At 38.6% G+C, this 21,179-nt stretch overlaps 3 protein-coding genes across 3 annotated transcripts in view; 2 read left to right on the forward strand and 1 right to left on the reverse strand.

The window, feature by feature from the left end:
* The window catches only part of sod2 (superoxide dismutase 2, mitochondrial), a 29,730-nt gene extending 29,185 nt beyond the window's left edge, over positions 1-545 (reverse strand). The window contains exon 1 of the mRNA XM_062034040.1: positions 470-545. Coding sequence (XP_061890024.1) covers positions 470-504 — 35 coding nt within the window. The 5' untranslated portion in view covers positions 505-545. The remainder of the gene's footprint in view (positions 1-469) is intronic.
* Positions 546-3,280: 2,735 nt separating this feature from the next.
* On the forward strand, positions 3,281-11,512 carry wtap (WT1 associated protein). The gene is made up of 8 exons (XM_062034038.1): positions 3,281-3,461; positions 3,926-3,961; positions 4,057-4,112; positions 4,193-4,251; positions 4,325-4,443; positions 8,533-8,711; positions 10,181-10,335; positions 10,399-11,512. Exons 2-8 carry the CDS (start codon positions 3,932-3,934, stop codon positions 11,028-11,030), a joined length of 1,230 nt encoding a protein of 409 aa, XP_061890022.1. The 5' UTR covers positions 3,281-3,461; positions 3,926-3,931; the 3' UTR covers positions 11,031-11,512.
* A 309-nt stretch (positions 11,513-11,821) lies between these two features.
* acat2 (acetyl-CoA acetyltransferase 2) overlaps positions 11,822-21,179 on the forward strand; it is a 19,989-nt gene continuing 10,631 nt past the window's right edge. The window contains exons 1-6 of the mRNA XM_062034798.1: positions 11,822-11,979; positions 12,864-12,998; positions 14,402-14,583; positions 19,159-19,276; positions 19,339-19,482; positions 19,699-19,821. Coding sequence (XP_061890782.1) covers positions 11,931-11,979; positions 12,864-12,998; positions 14,402-14,583; positions 19,159-19,276; positions 19,339-19,482; positions 19,699-19,821 — 751 coding nt within the window. The 5' untranslated portion in view covers positions 11,822-11,930. The remainder of the gene's footprint in view (positions 11,980-12,863; positions 12,999-14,401; positions 14,584-19,158; positions 19,277-19,338; positions 19,483-19,698; positions 19,822-21,179) is intronic.

Here is a 21,179-nt window from a genome sequence, read left to right on the forward strand (position 1 = left end):
GTGTCCAATAAGTATCAACATTCCATAAGAGTGTAAACTAAGTAGCATACAAACAATATATTTTGTTTGTGAAAATAATAGATAACTGGGAAATATTGACCTCATCACGCTGGTATCGACCCTCTACTACCCAGGTATCGGTAATGTCGATATTTTGATCGATCAAACTACATCACCTGTTCGTCTCTTGTCTAGAGTACTTTACACAATACATGTCAAAAAGTTACTTGATTTACATGAAAACAAAGTCGAATTAAACTGCGAATATTCGCAAATATTGCCCGAATACAACAATATATGCCCAATAAATAAGAAGTTTGTGCCACTTTAATATGCGCCACAAACGAACATAGCCGAGTGGCTGCGTTGGGTTAGCATCTAGCTAAGTTAGCTAGCTAGGGCTATAAGAATGGCTGACTCACTGGTGGAAATAAAATGTGTGCACAGTGCAGACTTGTTTTAGATTTACCTGCGTATCTGACCAACTCTGCAAAGCATGTTCATGGCGGCGTCAACGGCACAGAGTTGATCCTTTCTGCTAAATGAGTGCTAAATGAGTGCTGCCCTTGAAGTGGACTATTTCAATTTGACAGTTCATGCGACCGTACCATCATTACCATATGGAGGGGTGTTCGTAGGGACTGGTTGTGCATGGATTCAAACGGTTGCATGGATTTAGTCTCTTTGTATAAAAATATTAAGTCATATACAAACAGCGTATTATATTGTTAAAATAAAAAAATATATATGTATGCAAGTTTTTAAATTGGATTTTAATCCCACCACATAGCACCAATGAATACAGCATGGAGCAGCAAAAGTGGTCTGTGTACCTTCTGTTCATTCTATTCACAATTCTGAAACAAAAATAAAAAAATAAAATTAGGGACGTTTTTCGATTTTTATTTTATATGGCAGATTTTTAAAACAAACATCAAATCGGGTTGATTTTCATTAAAATATTGCCCTCAAATTGGATTTTGTGCTGTTTTCCTTTTATGGATTTGTATTTCTCCAGATAGACACAAAAATATTAAATTCTTGAATGCAAATCAAAAAGCAAATTTCGGGCCATTTTTTCTATTTTAATTTCTGAAACAAAAGTTGGATAACTATTCAATGACACTTTTTTAAATGACAATATGACTCCTGCTGAACAAGGATGCTAAAAACATGCTGAACGGTCCATGTACCTTCCGTTCATTCTATTTCCAATTCTGAAACGCAAGTCAAAAAGCAAAGTTAGGGCTGTGTTTCTATTTTTACTACATATGGCAGATTTGAAAACAAACAAAAAAGGGTTGATTTTCATTCAAATTTTGCCATAAGATTGTATTTTCTGCTGTTTTCCTTTTATGGAATTTTATTTTTTCAGAGAAATACAAAAAATCCAAATTCATGTTCATCCAAAATGCAAAAATGCATGTTTATCTGTGTGATGACAAATGTTTTGTCTTCTTCTTCATTTTATGGCAGGTCGCAACTAAGGCTTATAGGTGCATACCGCCATCTACTGTACTGGAGTGTGTATCCTCAGGGTGAGTATTTAGGTTACAGACTATGTTTATAACTATGTTATGTTATAACATAGTCTGATATCTTATATCTTCTTTGAAGGGGGATATCTCTGACGTTTATTGCTCAAGTGGAAACGCAGACAAATGCCAAATAGGATATCTCCAACTTCTAAATAACAACAATATAATCCATGTATTACTGTAAATAATATTTAGAAATATATTAATATGATTGCAGTCGGCTTAACAAATTAAGCATGGTGCAGAAAAAGTGATTGAACTTTTTCTGCACCATGCTTATGTAAAACTGTATTTCGTATTATAAAAAAGCATTCATTTGACAATTTGAACACAACTGTTTAATGAAGTCAGAAAATAGTTGAAAAAAGATCGTATATACAAGAAGTGCATACCGCCATCTACTGTACTGGAGTGTGTATCCTCAGGGTGAGTATTTAGGTTAAAGACTATGTTTATAACTATGTTAAGTCTGATATCTGATATCTTCTTTGAAGGGGGATATCTCTGGCGTTTATTGCTCAAGTGGAAACGAAGACACATGCCCACTAGGATATCTCCAACTTTGCAACAATATAAGACATGTAATTACTGTAAATAATATTTAGAAATATATTAATATGATTGCAGTTGGCTTAACAAATACAGCATGCAGCAGAAAAAGTGATTGGTAAAACTGTATTTCGTATTATAAAGAAACATTAATTTGACAATTCAACTGTTTAATGACGTCAGAAAAGAGTGGGAAAAAGATCGTATATACAAGAAGAGGGATATCTCTGACGTTTATTGCTCAAGTGGAAACGGAGACAAATGCCAAACTAGGATATCTCCAACTTCTAAATAACAACAATATAAGGCATGTCCATCCATCCATCCATCCATCCATCTTCTTCCGCTTATCTGAGGTCGGGTCGCGGGGGCAGCAGCCTAAGCAGGGAAGCCCAGACTTCCCTCTCCCCAGCCACTTCGTCCAGCTCCTCCCGGGGGATCCAGAGGCGTTCCCAGGCCAGCCGGGAGAGATAGTCCATCCATCCATCCATGCATTTTCTACCGCTTATTTAATTACTGTAAATAATATTTAGAAATATATTAGTATGATTGCAGTTGGCTTAACAAATTAAGCATGCAGCAGAAAACGTGATTGGTAAAACTGTATTTCGTATTATAAAGAAACATTAATTTGACAATTTAATCACAACGGTTTAATGACGTCAGAAAAGAGTTGAAAAAAGATTGTATATACAAGAGGGATATCTCTGACGTTTTCAAGTGGAAATGCAGACAAATGCCAAACTAGGATATCTCCAACTTTTAAATAACAGCAATATAAGACATGTAGTTACTGTAAATAATATTTAGAAATATATTAATATGATTGCAGTTGGCTTAACAAATTAAGCATGCTGCAGAAAAAGTGATTGGTAAACTGTATTTCGTATTATAAAGAAACATCAATTTGACGATTCAACTGTTTAATGACGTCAGAAAATATTTGGAAAAAGATCGTATGTACAAGAAGAGAGATATCTCTGACGTTTATTGCTCAAGTGGAAACGCAGACAAATGCCAAACTAGGATATCTCCAATTTCTAAATAAAAACAATATAAGACATGTTATTACTGTAAATCATATTTAGAAATATATTAATATCATTGCTGTTGGCTTAGTACTGATTCCTAAATTGTAGCGGAGTGAGTCAGCGTTTCCTATATACACGATCCATTGGTCCGCAGCAGAGCGAGCAGCGCACCGCCATCCGCCGCCTGCCATTCTGTCCTTCCCTCGCCGAACAAGATGGTGCAAACCAACGCCGTGCGCGCGGACCAAATATAAACCCTACGTTAACTTCACCACCAGACGCCGAACGCGAGGAATTGTTCCCTGTCAGAACACCGGGAGACCACCTACAGAAAGGCGGGCTGGTAAGTACACTGACGAGGGCCTCTTATGTTGGCGTCAAGACGAGCCCGCTAGTTTGAGGCAAAGGAGCAGTCATTTCCTTCACCGCCATTTTGTGATAACAAGGTGCCAAAAACAGACACACGATTCGCGCTCTTCCTAGCCTTAAATTGCGCGAATATTGAAAGTCAGACCGCATTAATTTGATTCAATTGGTGAAATTTTAGCAACAGAAGCAGTACAGTACGTACTTAGCGGGGTAGTGTTAACATTAGCTTGTTCGCTATTTCTTGCTAACAGCTAGCTGTCGCGAGACACTAATGCTCCATTCCGTATTACTTGCATATTACGATCGAAAACAAACGTTATATTTAAATCCCAGCGCATATTTATCCAAGTGGTCCTATGCTGAGTGCAAGTTATGTGAAGCAGTTATTTTGTCAATATTAGCCTGAAAACCACAAGTGTGTTGTTTTTCCTCCTGTAGTTCACAATGACCAACGAGGAGCCTTTACCCAAAAAGGTGAGCCTGTGTTATTGCTGTTTTCCTATCCTTTTTAGTCTAGAGGATACATTTTGTGCTCACGATTTACTGTCCTCTGTTGACACATCATGCAGGTTCGTCTCAGTGAATCTGATATGAAGACCTTGACGAGAGAGGAGCTGTGCACAAGGTAAATATCAAACCATTGAGGACATATATGTTGTGTTTGTGGGTTTAAGAAGTCGTTTGTCTCATGTGTTCTCCTTGTAGGTGGAAACAGCACGACGCATATGTGCAGGTCCTGGAGGCGAAATATGCAGAGCTGTGTTGTAAGTATGATGCATTAAAGTAATGGTGTCGTAATTGTACAATATGGCCTAAAGCTGTTTTTTCATCTCTCAGCCAATGATGTACCAGGCCTGAAGGAATCAGAGGAGAAGCTCAAGCAGCAACAGCAGGATTCGGCCCGCAGGGAGAACATCTTGGTCATGCGACTTGCCACGAAGGAACAGGAATGCACAGTATGTATATGTGACTATACCCTTATCAATAGCAATATACACATATAAATGCTGTCCTAGTTAGCATGTCTCGTACATAAGGTTGTTGTAAATAAAACATTTTATCATTTCAGTCATGTCTATACTTAACAGTGCTTACGGTCGGAAAAGGCAATGATTTCAAACATGTCAACATGGAAGAGAACAACGGAACATTCAAATGTATGGCCAGGAATCTCAGCATAACTCCTGATATGTTACAATATGCTGTACATGGTTCACTATAACCACAGCTTCTTCCCTCAGGCCATAAGATTCTTGAACGTGGAGGGCAGCGTAGTTCGGGTGGTAGAGGGCCGTGCCAGCAACCTGAGGGTTCTAGGTTCGATCCCCGCTTCTGCTATCCTAGTCACAGCTGTTGTGTCCTTAGGCAAGACACTTCACCCACTTTCTCCCAGTGCCACCCACACTGGTTTAAAAAATGTAACTTGGATAATGGGTTTCACTACGTAAGTCACTTTGAGTCACTAGAGAAAATGCGCTATATAAATATAATTCACTTCACAACGCATCATAATAATTCCTTCCAAAAACGGATTAACTTGCTGGACTATAAAGACAATATAACATACATCCGTAAACGTGGATGCATATGTAAAAGTGCAATATATTTATCTGTACAGTAATCTATTTATAGCTGCACCTTATTGCTCTTTTATCCTGGACTACAACAAGCTAATGCAACGAAATGTCGTTCTTATCTGTACCGTAAAGTTCAAATTTGAATGACAATAAAATAAGTCTGTCTATAACAATATCTCGATATGGCATACAAAAGCAAACCAAAACATTTTTTATTTTTAGGAATGTGAAATTTCCACAAGACATAACATTTTGCGTCAAAATATAACTTCTGCAATTTTATAATTAAATATCAATGAAAATATGATCTAAACCAAATTTGTTGAACGCTCGCCTCAGCCGCAGGTACTTGTTATTCATCTTGCCTAAAAGTTGCAGGACGGGGAGGCAATCAGGAGACCAAAACAAGCTCGCTGAGTCGCTAGTTAACTCATCATCGAGCAAGTTAAAATATGTTACCAGTTTAGTTTTGCCTCAATATTCACTTTTAAGTGTGAGTGAAGATAGATAGATAGTACTTTATTGATTCCTTCAGGAGAGTTCCCTCAGGAAAATTAAAAGAATGCATAGATAAGACCTGATAACTCCAAAAAAGAGAGATTATACAGTATTATCTGCTCACAGATGGTACCTGGGGGTTGTTTGAGCACACTGCAGCTATTCCTGGATAGTCCAACTCCTTAATGCTTCAGTGACATGTAGGCCTGGGCGATATGGCCTAAAAATTAAATCTTCAAATTTTTTTCGCAAGCAAATTGTTTTACGATTTTCCCCTGCCTTTTTTGTTTTTTCCCTACCTTCTTAAAGAAACCAAGGAATAAAAATCACAAGAGATAATTCAAAAAAGTTTTGCTTTATTTTGATCAAAAACTTGCTTGAAATTACGCTGCATGACGCTCTTAGTAAAATACTAGTGTGTATAACATTTTTCTTTTTAGGCCAGATATAATTCGTACTTTTTGTGCAATAGTTTCTATACAACTAAAATAAGAGCTTCCTTTTGAGGCAATACTTCTGCTTGAATAAAATACTTCTGTAAAAAAATGTAGCATTGTACATCGCATGCAATAAATAATAATCTCTAACATTGAGATAAAATGCAAATATAAAAACGTCTGTCTTGTAAAATTATTTTGTAAATAAAAATGTTGCATTGCACCTTGAAAAAAAAATTACTCCAATAAATCAATAGATAGCAATAATAATTGTATATATAACGATTCAGTTCCTTAATGGTTCTCTTATCGATTCTTATTTGGAAAGAAAGAGGGGGAATAAAGTTGGATTGGCCTCAATTTTGTTTAGTTTAGAGGTAAAATTACTTTACAAAGTCTACAGTAAGATCACATACCTATGTAGCATAGAAAGAAAAAAGGGTACTTTAAAAAAAAAATGTATAGTCCATGTGCCTCACAATACGAAGGTCCTGGGTTCAATCCCTGGGCTCAGGGTCTTTCTGTGTGGAGTTTGCATGTTCTCCCCGTGACTGCGTGGGTTCTGTCCGGGTATTCCGGCTACCTCCCACCTCTACATGCACCTGGGGATAGGTTGATTGGCTACACTAAATTGGCCTTTATTTGTGAATGTGAGTGTGAATGTTGTCTATCTGTGTTGGCCCTGCGATGAGGTGGCCACTTGTCCAGGGTGTACGCCGCCTTCCGCCCGTGTGCAGCTGAGATAGGCTCCAACACCCCCGAAAGGGAGAAGCGGTAGAAAATGGAAATATTCTTCTGTAGAGTTTAACAAAATAAATAATCTGGAAATTACACAAGAATGTAACCTTTAGTAACATGTGATATTAACTTATTACATGCAAAGCAGGATATCTCAATCCTTTATTGGTTATAATTTTGAAGATTATGTCTTACAGTTTATGAAAACTTTTAATAAAAAAATTCAGAAAATGTGGGGTTTCAAAAAGAGTAAGCCAAGATCATCAAAATTATAATAAAGGCTTGACATACCTCACTTTGCATGTAATGAGTTAATATCACATATTTGTTTCACATTTGAAGTTAATTGCTGACATGTATGGACTTTTATACAATACTCAAACATTTTTGAATTGCACTTATATAATGTATGAAAGAATATCTGGTGGGGGAAAACATGCAACTTTTCTCTGACTACAATTAAACATTCACCTACCAAAAATTAGGAGTGTCACTGTTTCAAACAGATGCCAGCTTTTGACCACAAAGTTAGTCGCTGGGACATTTGTCTAGCGACAGACGTGAACTGGAGCGGGAACTGCCGGCGTCGGAACCAGTAGAATCTGTTTCTTGTCATGCTCATATAAATAAAGCGGCATTCTTTTCAATAACAAATAATAGTACTAACATGATAGGCGCTGACGCTAGCATGTCATCTGTTGTATTCAGATGACATGCTAGCGTTACTACTGCAGGGATGCGATAAGGGCGGTTTAAAAATGTAACTTTCATTTATGATTATTGCATGTTGTGTGTTCAAATGTTTCCGCATGTTGCTTGCATGTCCTCTTTATGAAATAGCATCCTTATAAATATTACAAGTAGTGCTATTGCCATTTTCCTTGTAGAATGTTGGTGTTTGTTCCAAACGGGCGCCTCCATTTTGCAATTTGACATCACTACGCATGTTGCATAGTGACGTCATCTCCACCCGGAAGAACCGTTAAGAGAACCGCTAGACAAATTGGCAATTGATACACTGCGAGCCGGTTTTCGATTCCCATCCCTAATTATATAGTAAAAAAAAATCAGTCAGATCAATAAAGAACAAACTTAAAACTTCTGTCTTGAATGAAATAATTCTGTAAATAAAAAAGTAGTATTGTAAATTGTATGCAAATAAAGAGTTAAATCATTGAGATAGCTTCATAGTTTTATTAAGTGGATAAATGCAGGCTTTTCCATGAAGTATCCTGGGGTCCTTGTTAATGTGTATTGATGTTAAAGACAATGCACACTTCTTTGCACATGTAATATATCACTATATTCATGATTACACGAGTTATAAGTCCACAAAGAGTTTTGCTGCAGCACAAGTTTTTTTGTTGCAGACATTTGAGAAGTAAACAATTTATGTTTTTTTGTCCTCTTGCTCCGGCATATTTTTTGTCCTTTGTATTCATTGGTTTCTTTAAAAAGTATTGGGAAAAATCGTGAATCAATCAGACCTAGTTATATCGCACGATAGACATTTTTATGTCCTACTACGATATATATTGTAATATTGCAGTTATAGCTGCAACTAAAAAACATGCTGCCATGTGTTGACTGGTTAAATCTTATTAGAGCATCACTTTTCTTACCTGAAACGTGTTAAGAAACTAAACATTAATACTTTTGACAGATCTAAGTTAGTTTGGCAGCTTTTAAAAAAATCATTTTTGTCCTCATCTCCTGGAGTCTTCTGATCTCCCACACTCCCTTTGAAAACCCTCCTCCTTGCTGCTCATTAACACTCCTTTGTTTCATCCCACAGACGCACATCCAGTACCTCAAGCAAGTCCAGCAGCCAAGTGCGGCCCAACTGCGCTCATCCATGGTGGACCCGGCCATCAACTTGTTTTTCCTCAAAATGAAGGGTGAACTGGAACAGACTAAAGACAAACTGGAGCAGGGCCAAAATGAACTGAGTGCCTGGAAATTTACACCTGATAGGTAAAGACAATCAAAAATAACACCCGCCCCACCGCCACCTCCCCAATAGAAGTCAAGAACTTCCTCACGCCCCCCCCACCACCACCCTCACTCTCACTGCAGGAACTATGGTGGGGGGAAAGCTGACAAAAAACGAGAGTCAGACTACCAAAAAAACATGTTTTTGTACTGTACTGCGGCAGCCGCACGTCACATACACTAAAAAAAAAAAAAAAGACAGCATGGTCAGGTGACACTTGTCTCAGCTCTGTGTACCCCAACCGCCGTCCTACGGCCTGAAGGAGTCTGGACTGTTCCTGAAGAGGCGGTCGACCCCCGCTCGGCCCTCTTTACAACCCGGATATGCCCTCCGAGCAAACCGCTAAAATATGGGGCGGCTAGCCTAGAACTTCAATTGGAACAATTTTAAAGACTATTGTCGTACTCGTAAGCTGTGGATTATGCCACACATACGTGACACGTGTTGGACAGTCTAGATACGAAGACAGTTCTAGGATTTAAAAGTAAGACTTCAGGGGAGGGTCACTAGAACTGTGGGTGGAGCCACATCCTCGTCCACAAAAGGACTTGATTGAAGCGCGAGAGTCCACCTGCCCGCTCACGGTAGAGTGTATTTCCATGTTTTGTGTTTGTTTAATTTTGTGACTTGTTTTCTTTTCATCGGCCTCTCATTTGACTTTTTTTTTTCTTTCTTTTTTTTGCTCTGAAGCAGCAGACACGTACAGCAGCGTGTTTCCTGACACGCTTGTGGACATTCTGTAGCAAACCCACTGCTGTACGTCCACATGAGTCCTGTTTGCAAGCTGTCAATGCAATGTTTTCTCCCAAGTTGATGACCAATGTATCACTTGTATTCCTGTCTTTATTTGTGAGCTTTAACCTCATGGTAGCCATGTTGTTTACACCATCGCTCATGCTTACGGGGATTTCTTTAGTTACCTCACTGCTCCTTAGGGATAGGAACTCACTTTCTCACCTTTGTAACAACTACAGGTGTAAACATTTACTACATCTGGTGCATCTGGACACTTGTCCAGATGCACCGTTTTAATATTTTAGTGTCTGAAGTCAAGTTAGGGAATGTGGTCAAATAACGTTCCAGTCTTTTCTTTTTTTTTTTAGAATTCACTGTAGAAAGTAGCTCATTAACCTTTGAATTGTTACTCTGTGCTCAAAGTTGGCTTTTTTTAACATCAGGTTTAAAGTATAAAATTGTGACATTTGTGTGATTTAGTTGCTACTTGCTTGACTTTTTGTTGACTACTTGACACAATGTATTGAAAGCTGCATCCCATCATCGCCAGTGTTGAGGTCCTGGCACCATAGAATACATAGTTTACTTTTGGAAACACCTTTTCTATGCTGGTGACATGTGATTGTGGACAAGAGTCTTTAGAGTCGTGTGTCTCTTTGCTTCCCGTGTTTGTCTCCTGGTTCATCATGTGATGTTAGACTTGTTTCCTTTGCAGCCAAACTGGGAAGAAGCTGATGGCCAAGTGTCGCATGCTGATTCAGGAAAACCAGGAATTGGGTAGGCAGCAGTCCCAGGGGCGTGTGGCCCAGCTGGAGGCAGAGTTGGCCCTGCAGAAGAAGTACAGCGAGGAGCTGAAGAGCAGTCAAGACGGTGAGAACGCAACCTTTTTGTTTCTCCGCTGAACTGTTTTTGACTTTCTGAGTGTCCCCCCAGAGCTGAATGACTTTATCATCCAGCTGGACGAGGAAGTGGAAGGGATGCAGAGCACCATCCTGGTCCTGCAGCAGCAGCTCAAAGACACCCGCCAGCAGCTCACCCAACCCCCGGGGGCTTCGGCTGCACCGGGACCCAGCAGGACCTCGCCCGCCGACTCCGAGACGGCGGCCCAACTCCCCGAGCACGCCGACGCCCCGTCCGACCCGACGGACAAAGAGTCCGGGAGGGTGTCCAACGGGCCCAGCAAGGGCGGCTCGTCCAAGAGAAGCGAGGCCGCCACGCCCGGCCTGTACCGGGAGGTCAGCAGCACCGACGAAGACTTTGCCATGTCCCCCATGGCATCCAGCCCCGGTGAAGCCGAGACCAAACTGTCCAACCACTCCGAGGAGGCGTCAGGGAGTCAGAGCGGAGCCGCCAGGGCTGGAGGACCCATGGGTTTGAGCGCAGGGTACGAGAGTGTGGATTCTCCGACGGGCAGCGAGACCTCATTGACTCAGCACTCGAACGACACGGACTCCACCGCCGACCCGCACGAGGAAAAGGCCGCCCAGGTCACCAAGGGCACCAGGACTTCACGGCACGCTCAAAACGGCCTGGACTCCTCCACGAGCGACGCTGCGGTTTTGTAATGTACTTAAAAAACGTATGTTCTTTTTTTTCTTTTTATACGGAACACAGAACAAGACGACAACCGCTTAGTGTGTAACGCAGCGCTGCTGTCGTTTAGTTTTCCTGCCCTTTCCCTTTTTGCTTCTTGTCAAAGCTCTGTCACCTTTGTGTTGCTCGGCAGGGGACAACTTGGGGAATGGTTGATGTTAGACATCCATTGAAGTGGTGTATGATTTGAAAACTACTTTTCATTCTGCTCTTGATTTGAGTCAGCCACTGACCATCTGCTGTTGTAACTCATTAAGTTGCTCAAGTCACAGAATTACATCTCACTTAGATATTGGCCTGTGCTTATTTTTTTTTTTATTATTTCAATTTTAAATTTCTTTAAAAAGTTCAGTTGGAAAGATTCTGTGAGTAGTTTATAAGAGATGTTCACATTCTGACTCAGTCTTTTTCATGTACTGACCAAATACCAATAAAGATTTTTAATACTAAATCAAAACCACGTATTACTCTTGATCAACTCAAAACAATGTATATATTATAGTAAGTTTTTATTACAAATCTGACAATTTATTGTATATTTTATCCTAATATTGTTTAGTCTCACAAACTAATCAAATTAACATTTTATATTAATTTTCCCAACTAAATTAAAAGTGTAAACAACATGAATGCAGCTTAGAAGCATTTAAAAACAGCTAAGGGAAATAATGAAATATTTAAAAAGGGAAAAAAATCACTTGGGGTGTGTAAATGAGGCTTGCAAGTTGTTCCTCCAGGACACAAAGTGGCGCTAGCGTGCTACACTCAAGCACCGGTGAGCGAGTGAGTGTGAAACAAGACCTGCAGTACTTTGCACACAGCAGGAAAGGAGCTCAGCAGCAGCAACAAACAGCAGCGGAATATCAGCAAACATGAACTCAAATCCTGTTGTCATCGTTTCTGCCGCACGGACACCAATTGGTAAAGTGGAAACACATTTACCACCACGTTCATTCAGAAAAACACAACTTAATTTGTTTGTCGCGCAGCTTTTTTTCCGCGTCAATCTCGCTGAAATGTGGTTCATCGTTCACATGACGTCTTTTTTTTACCTGTAACTTTTTGATTTGGAAATATTTATTTTGGTATTGAACTGTCTTCCTTTTAGCCTAAATTGGGATTTGTAATTGAATCACCAGTCAGTAGTTTAATGACGTTATATGCTGGCTTCCTATTGGTTAATACGTCTGTCAGTGTAGGTCGAGGGCTGTCATTGGCTAATTTTTCATAGCGCCACGAAAGTGAGCCCACATTGCAAATTTGATTAGCTTCTCGTTTCAAGATTCTACATCGTCTTTTTGGCAGCTAAACCATGGGTCGTCGTTCTCTCCCTTTTGCTCGATGATGTATCCATTCTATAGACAAGTTAAATCATGTAAGACGTGCGTAGAACTATTGGAAATTAGCTATCTTATATCAGCCGATTTGTGTTATTGAGTGATTTCATGACGTTCCCCCATGCTCATCTCCTATTGGTTGGCATTTTTGTCCGGGACGAGTTCGAGCGCTGTGATTGGTTGGTTGACATCGTGGCACGCAAAGAGCCCTCATTTGATTGGCTGCTCACTATATGCACGATATTGGAAGTGTTGCGTAACGATAAGTGTAATTTATGAATATTTTCTCTGTGATTAATCAAATAAATGATTTCCAAATTTAAACAAAAATAAATATCGCGTTTTCCAGGTACCAAGTTCCTCCCACACTCCCAAAACATGCATGTTATGTTAATTGGAGACTCTAAATTGTCCATAGTTATAAGCGTGAATAGTTTGTTTATGTGTTGGTCTTCTTTTTCTCCTCAGGGTCCTTAAATGGTTCTTTGTCCACGGTACCTTTGCACGACTTGTGTTCAGTGGTGATTAAAGATGTCCTAAAGCGGGCGGAAGTGATGCCGGAGCACGTGTCCGAAGTCATCATGGGCCACGTCCTGACGGCAGGTAATGTTGATATGGATGTCCAACATCTCACAAATAAAAAACAATTTAAAGGCCTACTGAAATTATTTTTTTAAATTTAAACAGGAATAGCAGATCCATTCTATGTGTCATACTTGATCATTTCGCGATATTGCCATATTTTTGCTGAAAGGATTTAGTAGAGAAAATCGACGATAAAGTTCGCAACTTTTCCTTGCTGATAAAAAAAAAGCCTTGCCTGTACCGGAAGTAGCGTGACGTCACAGGAGCTAGGATTCCTCACAATTCCCCGTTGTTTACAATGGAGCGAGAGAGATTCGGACCGAGAAAGTGATGATTACCCCATTAATTTGAGCGAGGATGAAAGATTCGTAGATGAGGAACGTTACAGTGAATGACTTGAGAGGCAGCGATGGACGTATCTTTTTTCGCTCTGACCGTAACTTAGGTACAAGCTGGCTCATTGGATTCCACACTCTCCTTTTTCTATTGTAGATCACAGATTTGTATTTTAAACCACCTCGGATACTATATCCTCTTGAAAATGAGAGTCGAGAACGCAAAATGGACATTCAGTGCCTTTTATCTCCACGACAATACATCGGCGAAATGCTTTAGCTACGAGCTAACGTGATAGCATCTTGCTTTAACTGCATATAGAAACAAAAGAAATAAACCCCTGACTGGAAGGATAGATAGAAAATCAACAATACTATTAAACCGTGGACATGTAAATACACGGTTAATGCTTTCCAGGCTGGCGAAGGTTAACAATGCTGTGCTAACGACGCCATTGAAGCTAACTTAGCAACCGGACTGCACAGAGCTATGCTAAAAACATTAGCTCCCCACCTACGCCAGCCAGCCCTCATTTGCTCATCAACACCCGTGCTCACCTGCGTTCCAGCGATCGGCAGAAGGACGAAGGACTTCACCCGATGCGTTTGGCGGCCCGGAGACGTAGGAAGTCAAGGTGAGGTCGGTGGCTAGCGCGGCTAGCACTCCAACAAAGTCCTCCTGGTTGTGTTGCTGTAGTCCGCTGCTAATACACTGATCCCACCTACAACTGTCTTCTTTGCAGCCTTCATTGTTCATTAAAAAAATTGCAAAAGATGTCCAGAATACTGTGGAATTATGAAATGAAAACAGAGCTTTTTGTATAGGATTCTATGGGGTACCATAACTTCCGTTACTCGGACTTCGTCACGCGCATACGTCATCATACCGCGATGTTTCAGCCGGATATTTCCCGGGAAGTTTTAAATGTCACTTTATAAGTTAACCCGGCCGTATTGGCATGTGTTGCAATGTTAAGATTTCATCATTGATATATAAACTATCAGACTGTGTGGTCGGTAGTAGTGGCTTTCAGTAGGCCTTTAAGTCACTTGTATTTATTTTTCATTTGATGTTGTGTGTGCCAGGTCATGGTCAGAACCCGGCGCGTCAGGCCAGTGTCGGAGCAGGCATCCCCTATTCGGTGCCAGCGTGGAGTTGCCAGATGGTGTGTGGCTCTGGGCTGAAAGCGGTTTGTCTGGCGGCCCAGTCCATCCAGACTGGGGAGTCCACTGTGGTGGTGGCGGGCGGCATGGAAAGTATGAGCAGGGTAAGACCGCCTGACATTTCTCTTTTGAAGTGAGTTAATTCCTTACGATATAGAAAATATGATGACGTTATGAAACCTCAGATATTTTATGAATATATTTTATAAATGTTATAAGTAGTATATAATAAATTGATATATTGTTGAAACTAGTGTTGTACCAATAGTTTGGTACCGATACCAAAATATATTTTGATACTTTTCGGTACTTTGATACTTTTCTAAATAAAGAGGACCACAAAAATTTTTAATATTGGCGTTATTTTAACAAAAAATCTTACAGCAAATGAAACATATGTTTCTTATTGCAAGTTTGTCCTTAAATAAAATAGTGAACATACAAGACAACTTTTCTTTTATTAGTAAGTAAACAAACAAAGGCTCATAATTTAGCTGCTGACATATGCAGTAACATATTGTGTCATTTATCATTCTATTATTTTGTCAACATTATTAAGGACAAGTATAAAATTAATCATTAATCTACTTGTTAATTTACTGTTAATATCTGCTTCCTTTCTCTTTTAACATGTTCTATATACACTTCTGTTAAAATGTAATAATCAGTTATTCTTCTGTTGTTTGATACTTTACATTAGTTTTGGATGATACCACAAATTTGTCATTATTTTTTTTAATTAAATGAATCATTAATCTACTTGTTCATTTACTGTTAATATCTGCTTCCTTTCTCTTTTAACATGTTCTATCTACACTTCTGTTAAAATGTAATAATCACTTATTCTTCTGTTGTTTGATACTTTACATTAGTTTTGGATGATACCACAAATTTGGGTAATCAATCCGATACCAAGTAGTTACAGGATCATACATTGGTCATATTCAAAGTCCTCATGTGTCCAGGGACATATTTCCTGAGTTTATAAACATACATTTTTAGAGGCGGTATAGTACCGAATATGATTCATTAGTATCGCGGTACTATATTATTACCGTACAACCCTAGTAGAAAGAGCGACAAAGAAGCAAATAATTCATTAACTCGCCCCAAAAAACTTTGGAAAATGTGTTAATGCTAACAAATATTAAATATGAGTATATATAAATAAGGATGATCACATTTAAACTTGGTGGCATTGAGCAGTGCTCAAAAAGCACATTTGGTGCTGCCGCCACCTTTCCGTGTGTACTGTAGCCACTAGAAGGCGCTGTTTCCTCTTCTGTGAAAAGTAGGTGAGCTCTTCCACCAGGGGTGCTCACACTTTTTCTACAGGCAAGCTACTTTTCAATTGATCAAGTCGCGGGGATCTACCTCATTCATATACAGTATATAATTTATATGTGCTTATTTATGAAATATATGTTTTTGTTAACAAGTTAAAGGTGTTTAATGATAATGCAAGCATGTTTAACACATATAGTTAATATTGTTAAAAAAATAAAGGTGTTTAATGATAATACAAGAATGTTTAATACATATAGTTAAAGGCCTACTGAAACCCACTACTACCGACCACGCAGTCTGATAATTTATATATCAATGATGAAATCTTAACATTGCAACACATGCCAATACGGCCGGGTTAACTTATAAAGTGCAATTTTAAATTTCCCGCCACACTTCCGGTTGAAAACGTTTTTTTATGCTGACGTATGCGCGTGACGTCAAGGGTTGGTACGGAAGTATACGGACCCATTGAATCCTATACAAAAAACTCTGATTTCATCTCAAAATTCCACAGTATTCTGGACATCTGTGTTGGTGAATCTTTTGCAATTTGTTTAATGAACAATGGAGACTGCAAATAAGAAAGTTGTAAGTGGGATCGGTGTATTAGCGGCGGACTACAGCAACACAACCAGGAGGACTAAGAGATGGATAGCAGACGCGCTAGCCGCCAAACTCACCTTAACTTCCTCCATCTCCGGGCCGCCAACCGCATCTGTGATCGGGTGAAGTCCTTCGTCGCACCGTCGATCGCTGGAACGCAGGTGAGCACGGGTGTTGATGAGCAGATGAGGGCTGGCTGGCGTAGGTGGAGCGCTAATGTTTTTAGCATAGCTCTGTAAGATCCGGTTGCTAAGTTAGCTTCAATGGTGTCGTTAACAACAGCATTGTTAACCTTCGCCAGCATGGAAAGCATTAACCGTGTAGTTACCTGTCCATGGTTTAATAGTATTGTTGATTTTCTATCTATCCTTCCAGTCAGGGATTTATTTCTTTTGTTTCTATATGCAGTTAAGCACGATGCTATCACGATAGCTCGTAGCTAAAGTGTTTCGCCGATGTATTGTCGTGGAGATAAAAGTCACTGTGAATGTCCATTTCGCGTTCTCGACTCTCATTTTCAAGAGGATATAGTATCCGAGGTGGTTTAAAATACAAATCCGTGATCCACAATAGAAAAAGGAGAAAGTGTGGAATCCAATGAGCCAGCTTGTACCTAAGTTACGGTCAGAGCGAAAAAAGATATGTCTTGCACTGCATTCTAGTCCTTCACTCTAACGTACCTCATCCACAAATCTTTCATCCTCGCTCAAATTAATGGGGTAATCGTCGCTTTCTCGGTCCGAATCTCTCTCGCTCCATTGTAAACAATGGGGAATTGTGAGAAGTCCTTCCTTCGGTGACGTCACGCTACTTCCGGTACAGGCAAGGCTTTTTTTTATCAGCGAGCAAAAGTTGCAACTTTATCGTCGATGTTCTCTACTAAATCCTTTCAGCAAAAATATGGCAATATCGCGAAATGATCAAGTATGACACATAGAATGGATCTGCTATCCCCGTTTAAATTTTAAAAAATCATTTCAGTAGGCCTTTAAAGATAATGCAAGCATGTTTAACACATATAGTTTATATTGTTAACAAGTTAAAGGTGTTTAAAGATAATACAAGCATGTTTAACACATATAGTTAATATTGTTAACAAGTTAAAGGTGTTTAAAGATAATACAAGCATGTTTAACACATATAGTTAATATTGTTAATAAATTAAATGTGTTTAATGATAATACAAGAATGTTTAATACATATAGTTAATATTGTTAACAAGTTAAAGGTGTTTAAAGATAATGCAAGCATGTTTAACACATATAGTTAATATTGTTAACAAGTTAAAGGTGTTTAATGATAATACACGCATGTTTAACACATATAGTTAATATTGTTAACAAGTTAAAGGTGTTTAAAGATAATGCTAGCATGTTTAACACATATAGTTAATATTGTTAACAAGTTAAAGGTGTTTAAAGATAATACAAACATGTTTAACACACACAGTTAATATTGTTTACAAGTTAAAGGTGTTTAAAGATAATATAAGCATGTTTAACACATATAGATTCCTTTCTTTCATGAAGACAAGAATATAAGTTGGTCATCTGATTCTGATGACTTGCTTTGATAGGAATCAGACAGTAGTGCTGATAACGTCCGCATTTTCAAATGGAGGAGAAAAAAAGTCCTCATTTCTGTCCAATACCACATGAAAGTGGTTGGTTTTTGGCATCTTATTTGTCCAGCTTCCGTACTCTTTTGTATACACTTTACAAGAAATACATTGGCGGCAAACTCCGTAGCTTGCTAGCGTGTGCACGCCAGCTTTCTGAGACTCTTATGTTGTTAGCGCAGGCAGGATGAAGCTGAGCTTTTATTGTGCAACTGTGCAGTCGGTCTTTGGAGTTTTGACGACAGGTACGGCGCCAGAGTCTGTTGAAACAAAAAGTGTTTCTCGCCTTCTTGTCGGTAATTTTTTCTTAATAATGAGCTGGCAGCAGCCAGCGTCATCTCAGAAGACCCTCGGGTTCCGTGAATGTCAATCAAGTGACGAAAGTGACGTCATAGTGAAGATTTATGATCGGTCATTTTTAGGACTATTTTTTTAATGCCTGGCTGGCGATCGACTGACACACCCTCCGTGATCGACCGGTAGCTCGCGATCGACGTAATGAGCACCCCTGTCTTACACAATCAGATCGTGCTTTTTATTTATTCCGATACTAAATCGTTTCAATAATTTTAGACAATTGATAAAAATAATTTAAAAAAAAATTGTTTTACTATTTTTAGAATGATGTGCCACACTTTGCCCTGTCTTAACTGCTCTCAATTTCTGAGTATTGTAACGCTGGGTTTGGGTTGGAGTTGCTGTATAATCTTTTATTAGATTAACATTCTGTGAATTTTGTAAATAACATTTTACAAATATTTTTGTAAAGACGCTTTTTAGGCCAACGCTGAACGTATAAGTCGTATGTACGTCAGCAGCGTAAAGATTCCCACCTCTAATGAATAGCATCTATGCTGTCATATGCAAAATGAATACAAATGAACACTAATTGGTCTTAAAAGTCTGTAACAATATTTTTTATACACGTAAACATTGTTGTTCTCCTTGAATTCGGCCTAACAACAAGACCAGGAAAAATTATTTGAACTGTTCTGTTGAACCTGTGCTATTTTTACTCATTAATATACTTTTTTTTTAAAATATGCATGTCCTTAATGTAACATGTTTGGTATATCTGAAACAAAAACACTATATTTTTTGGATAAATGGTACTAATGTAAATGAAATAATTCTTGATTTTGATATAAAATAAAGTATTTTTTCTCAGGCTCCTCACATGCTGCACATGAGAGCAGGAGTAAGAATGGGCGACGCCTCCCTCCAGGACTCCATGGTGGCCGACGCCCTGACGGACGCCTTCCACGGCTACCACATGGGCATCACAGGTGTGCGATTGTTGTGATGAAACATGGAAGTCATTAAACAATGATTTATTTATTTTCCTCAGCGGAAAATGTGGCCAAGCAGTGGGGCATCAGTCGAGAGGCGCAGGACATGTTTGCTCTGGGCTCGCAGAACAAAGCAGAGGCTGCACAGAAAGCAGGATACTTCCAGCAAGAGATTGTTCCAGTGGTGGTTCCGTCTCGGAAAGGTACACACTTCCACTGCTCCTCAGTAGTGGGGCACTTCTGGAGCTTGTAGTGGATTCATTTCAGTCATTCGTTTATATTATTTACGGTGGCTGTTAATATTAACTGGCTGGAAGAGCGATCACATTCATTATATTTTTGCCCACAAAAAAAATCCAAAAGATACCTGGTGGCATACTTTGTGGTTATCGACAATTTTCTTTTCCTTCCCTCTTTAGGTCCATTGGAAGTGACGGTGGATGAGTTTCCTCGCCATGGCAGCAACCTTGAGAGCATGTCGAAGCTCAAGTCGTGTTTCATCAAGGACAGCAGTGGCACTGTCACCTCTGGGAACGCCTCAGGTGATGACATCATTTTAATGTCCCAACCTTTTTTGCCTACTTTATATATATATATATATATATATATATATATATATATATATATATAGTAGGGCTGCAACTAACGATTAATTTGATAATCGATTAATTTGTCGATTATTACTTCGATTAATCGATTGATAATCGGATAAAAGAGACAAACTACATTTCTATCCTTTCCAGTATTTTATTGAAAAAAAACAGCATACTGGCACCATACTTATTTTGATTATTGTTTCTCAGCTGTTTGTACATGTTGCAGTTTATAAATAAAGGTTTATTTAAAAAAAAAAAAAAAGTTTTTTTTTTTTTTTTTAAAAGCCTCTGCGCATGCGCATAGCATAGATCCAACGAATCGATGACTAAATTAATCGGCAACTATTTTTATAATCGATTTTAATCGATTTAATCGATTAGTTGAATCTTTGGGTGTCCCACGATTCGATTCAAAATCGATTCTTGGGGTCACGATTCGATTCAAAATCTATTTTTTTTCAATTCAACACGATTCTCGATTCAAAAACGATTTTTTTAGCTTTTATTTTTTTTTAATGAAAACAATACACAACAATACCATAATAATGCAATACAATTTCAAAACCAAACCCGACCCAGCAACATTCAGAATAGCAATAAACAGAGCAATTGGGGACACACAAACATGACACGGAACAATCTAAAAGTAGTGAGAAAAAAATGAATATTATCAACAACAGTATCAATATTAGTAACAATTTCAACATAACAGTGATTAAAAATCCCTCATTGATATTATCATTACAAACATTAATAAAAAAGAAAAAAAGAACAATAGTGTCACAGTGGCTTACACTTGCATCGCATCTCATAAAATTAAATGTATTTAATGATAATACATTGTGTCCAATATTTTCCACAATGATATAAGTCATATTTTGGTTCATTTAATAGTTAAAACAAATTTAAATAATGGATCCCATATTCCATTATATGACTCATTATTATCTAAACTAAATGCAGTTTTTTCTACTGATATCATCTCCATAGCTTGTGTGTACCAGTCAGTATGAGTTGAACTATCAACATCTATCAATTTTTTTTAATATTACCCTTTTTGTTATTATGCATATTGAAAGAAATGCATTTTTACTCATTTATGACACATTACTAAATTGATGGAGATCCCCAAGAATACAAGTTTGCAGTGTCATTGGGATATTTATATTAAGGACTGTGATTGCTTCTTTTGTTGTTTTCAACCATAACTCTTTTATTCTCTGACATGCCCACAATAAATGAACAAGAGTTGCCTCGGCTGCCCGACACTTCATACATAACTTGCTATCTACTACACCAATTTT

Source organism: Entelurus aequoreus, linkage group LG23 (genome assembly GCF_033978785.1).
Source record: "Entelurus aequoreus isolate RoL-2023_Sb linkage group LG23, RoL_Eaeq_v1.1, whole genome shotgun sequence".
NCBI classification, from domain to species: Eukaryota; Metazoa; Chordata; class Actinopteri; order Syngnathiformes; family Syngnathidae; genus Entelurus; species Entelurus aequoreus.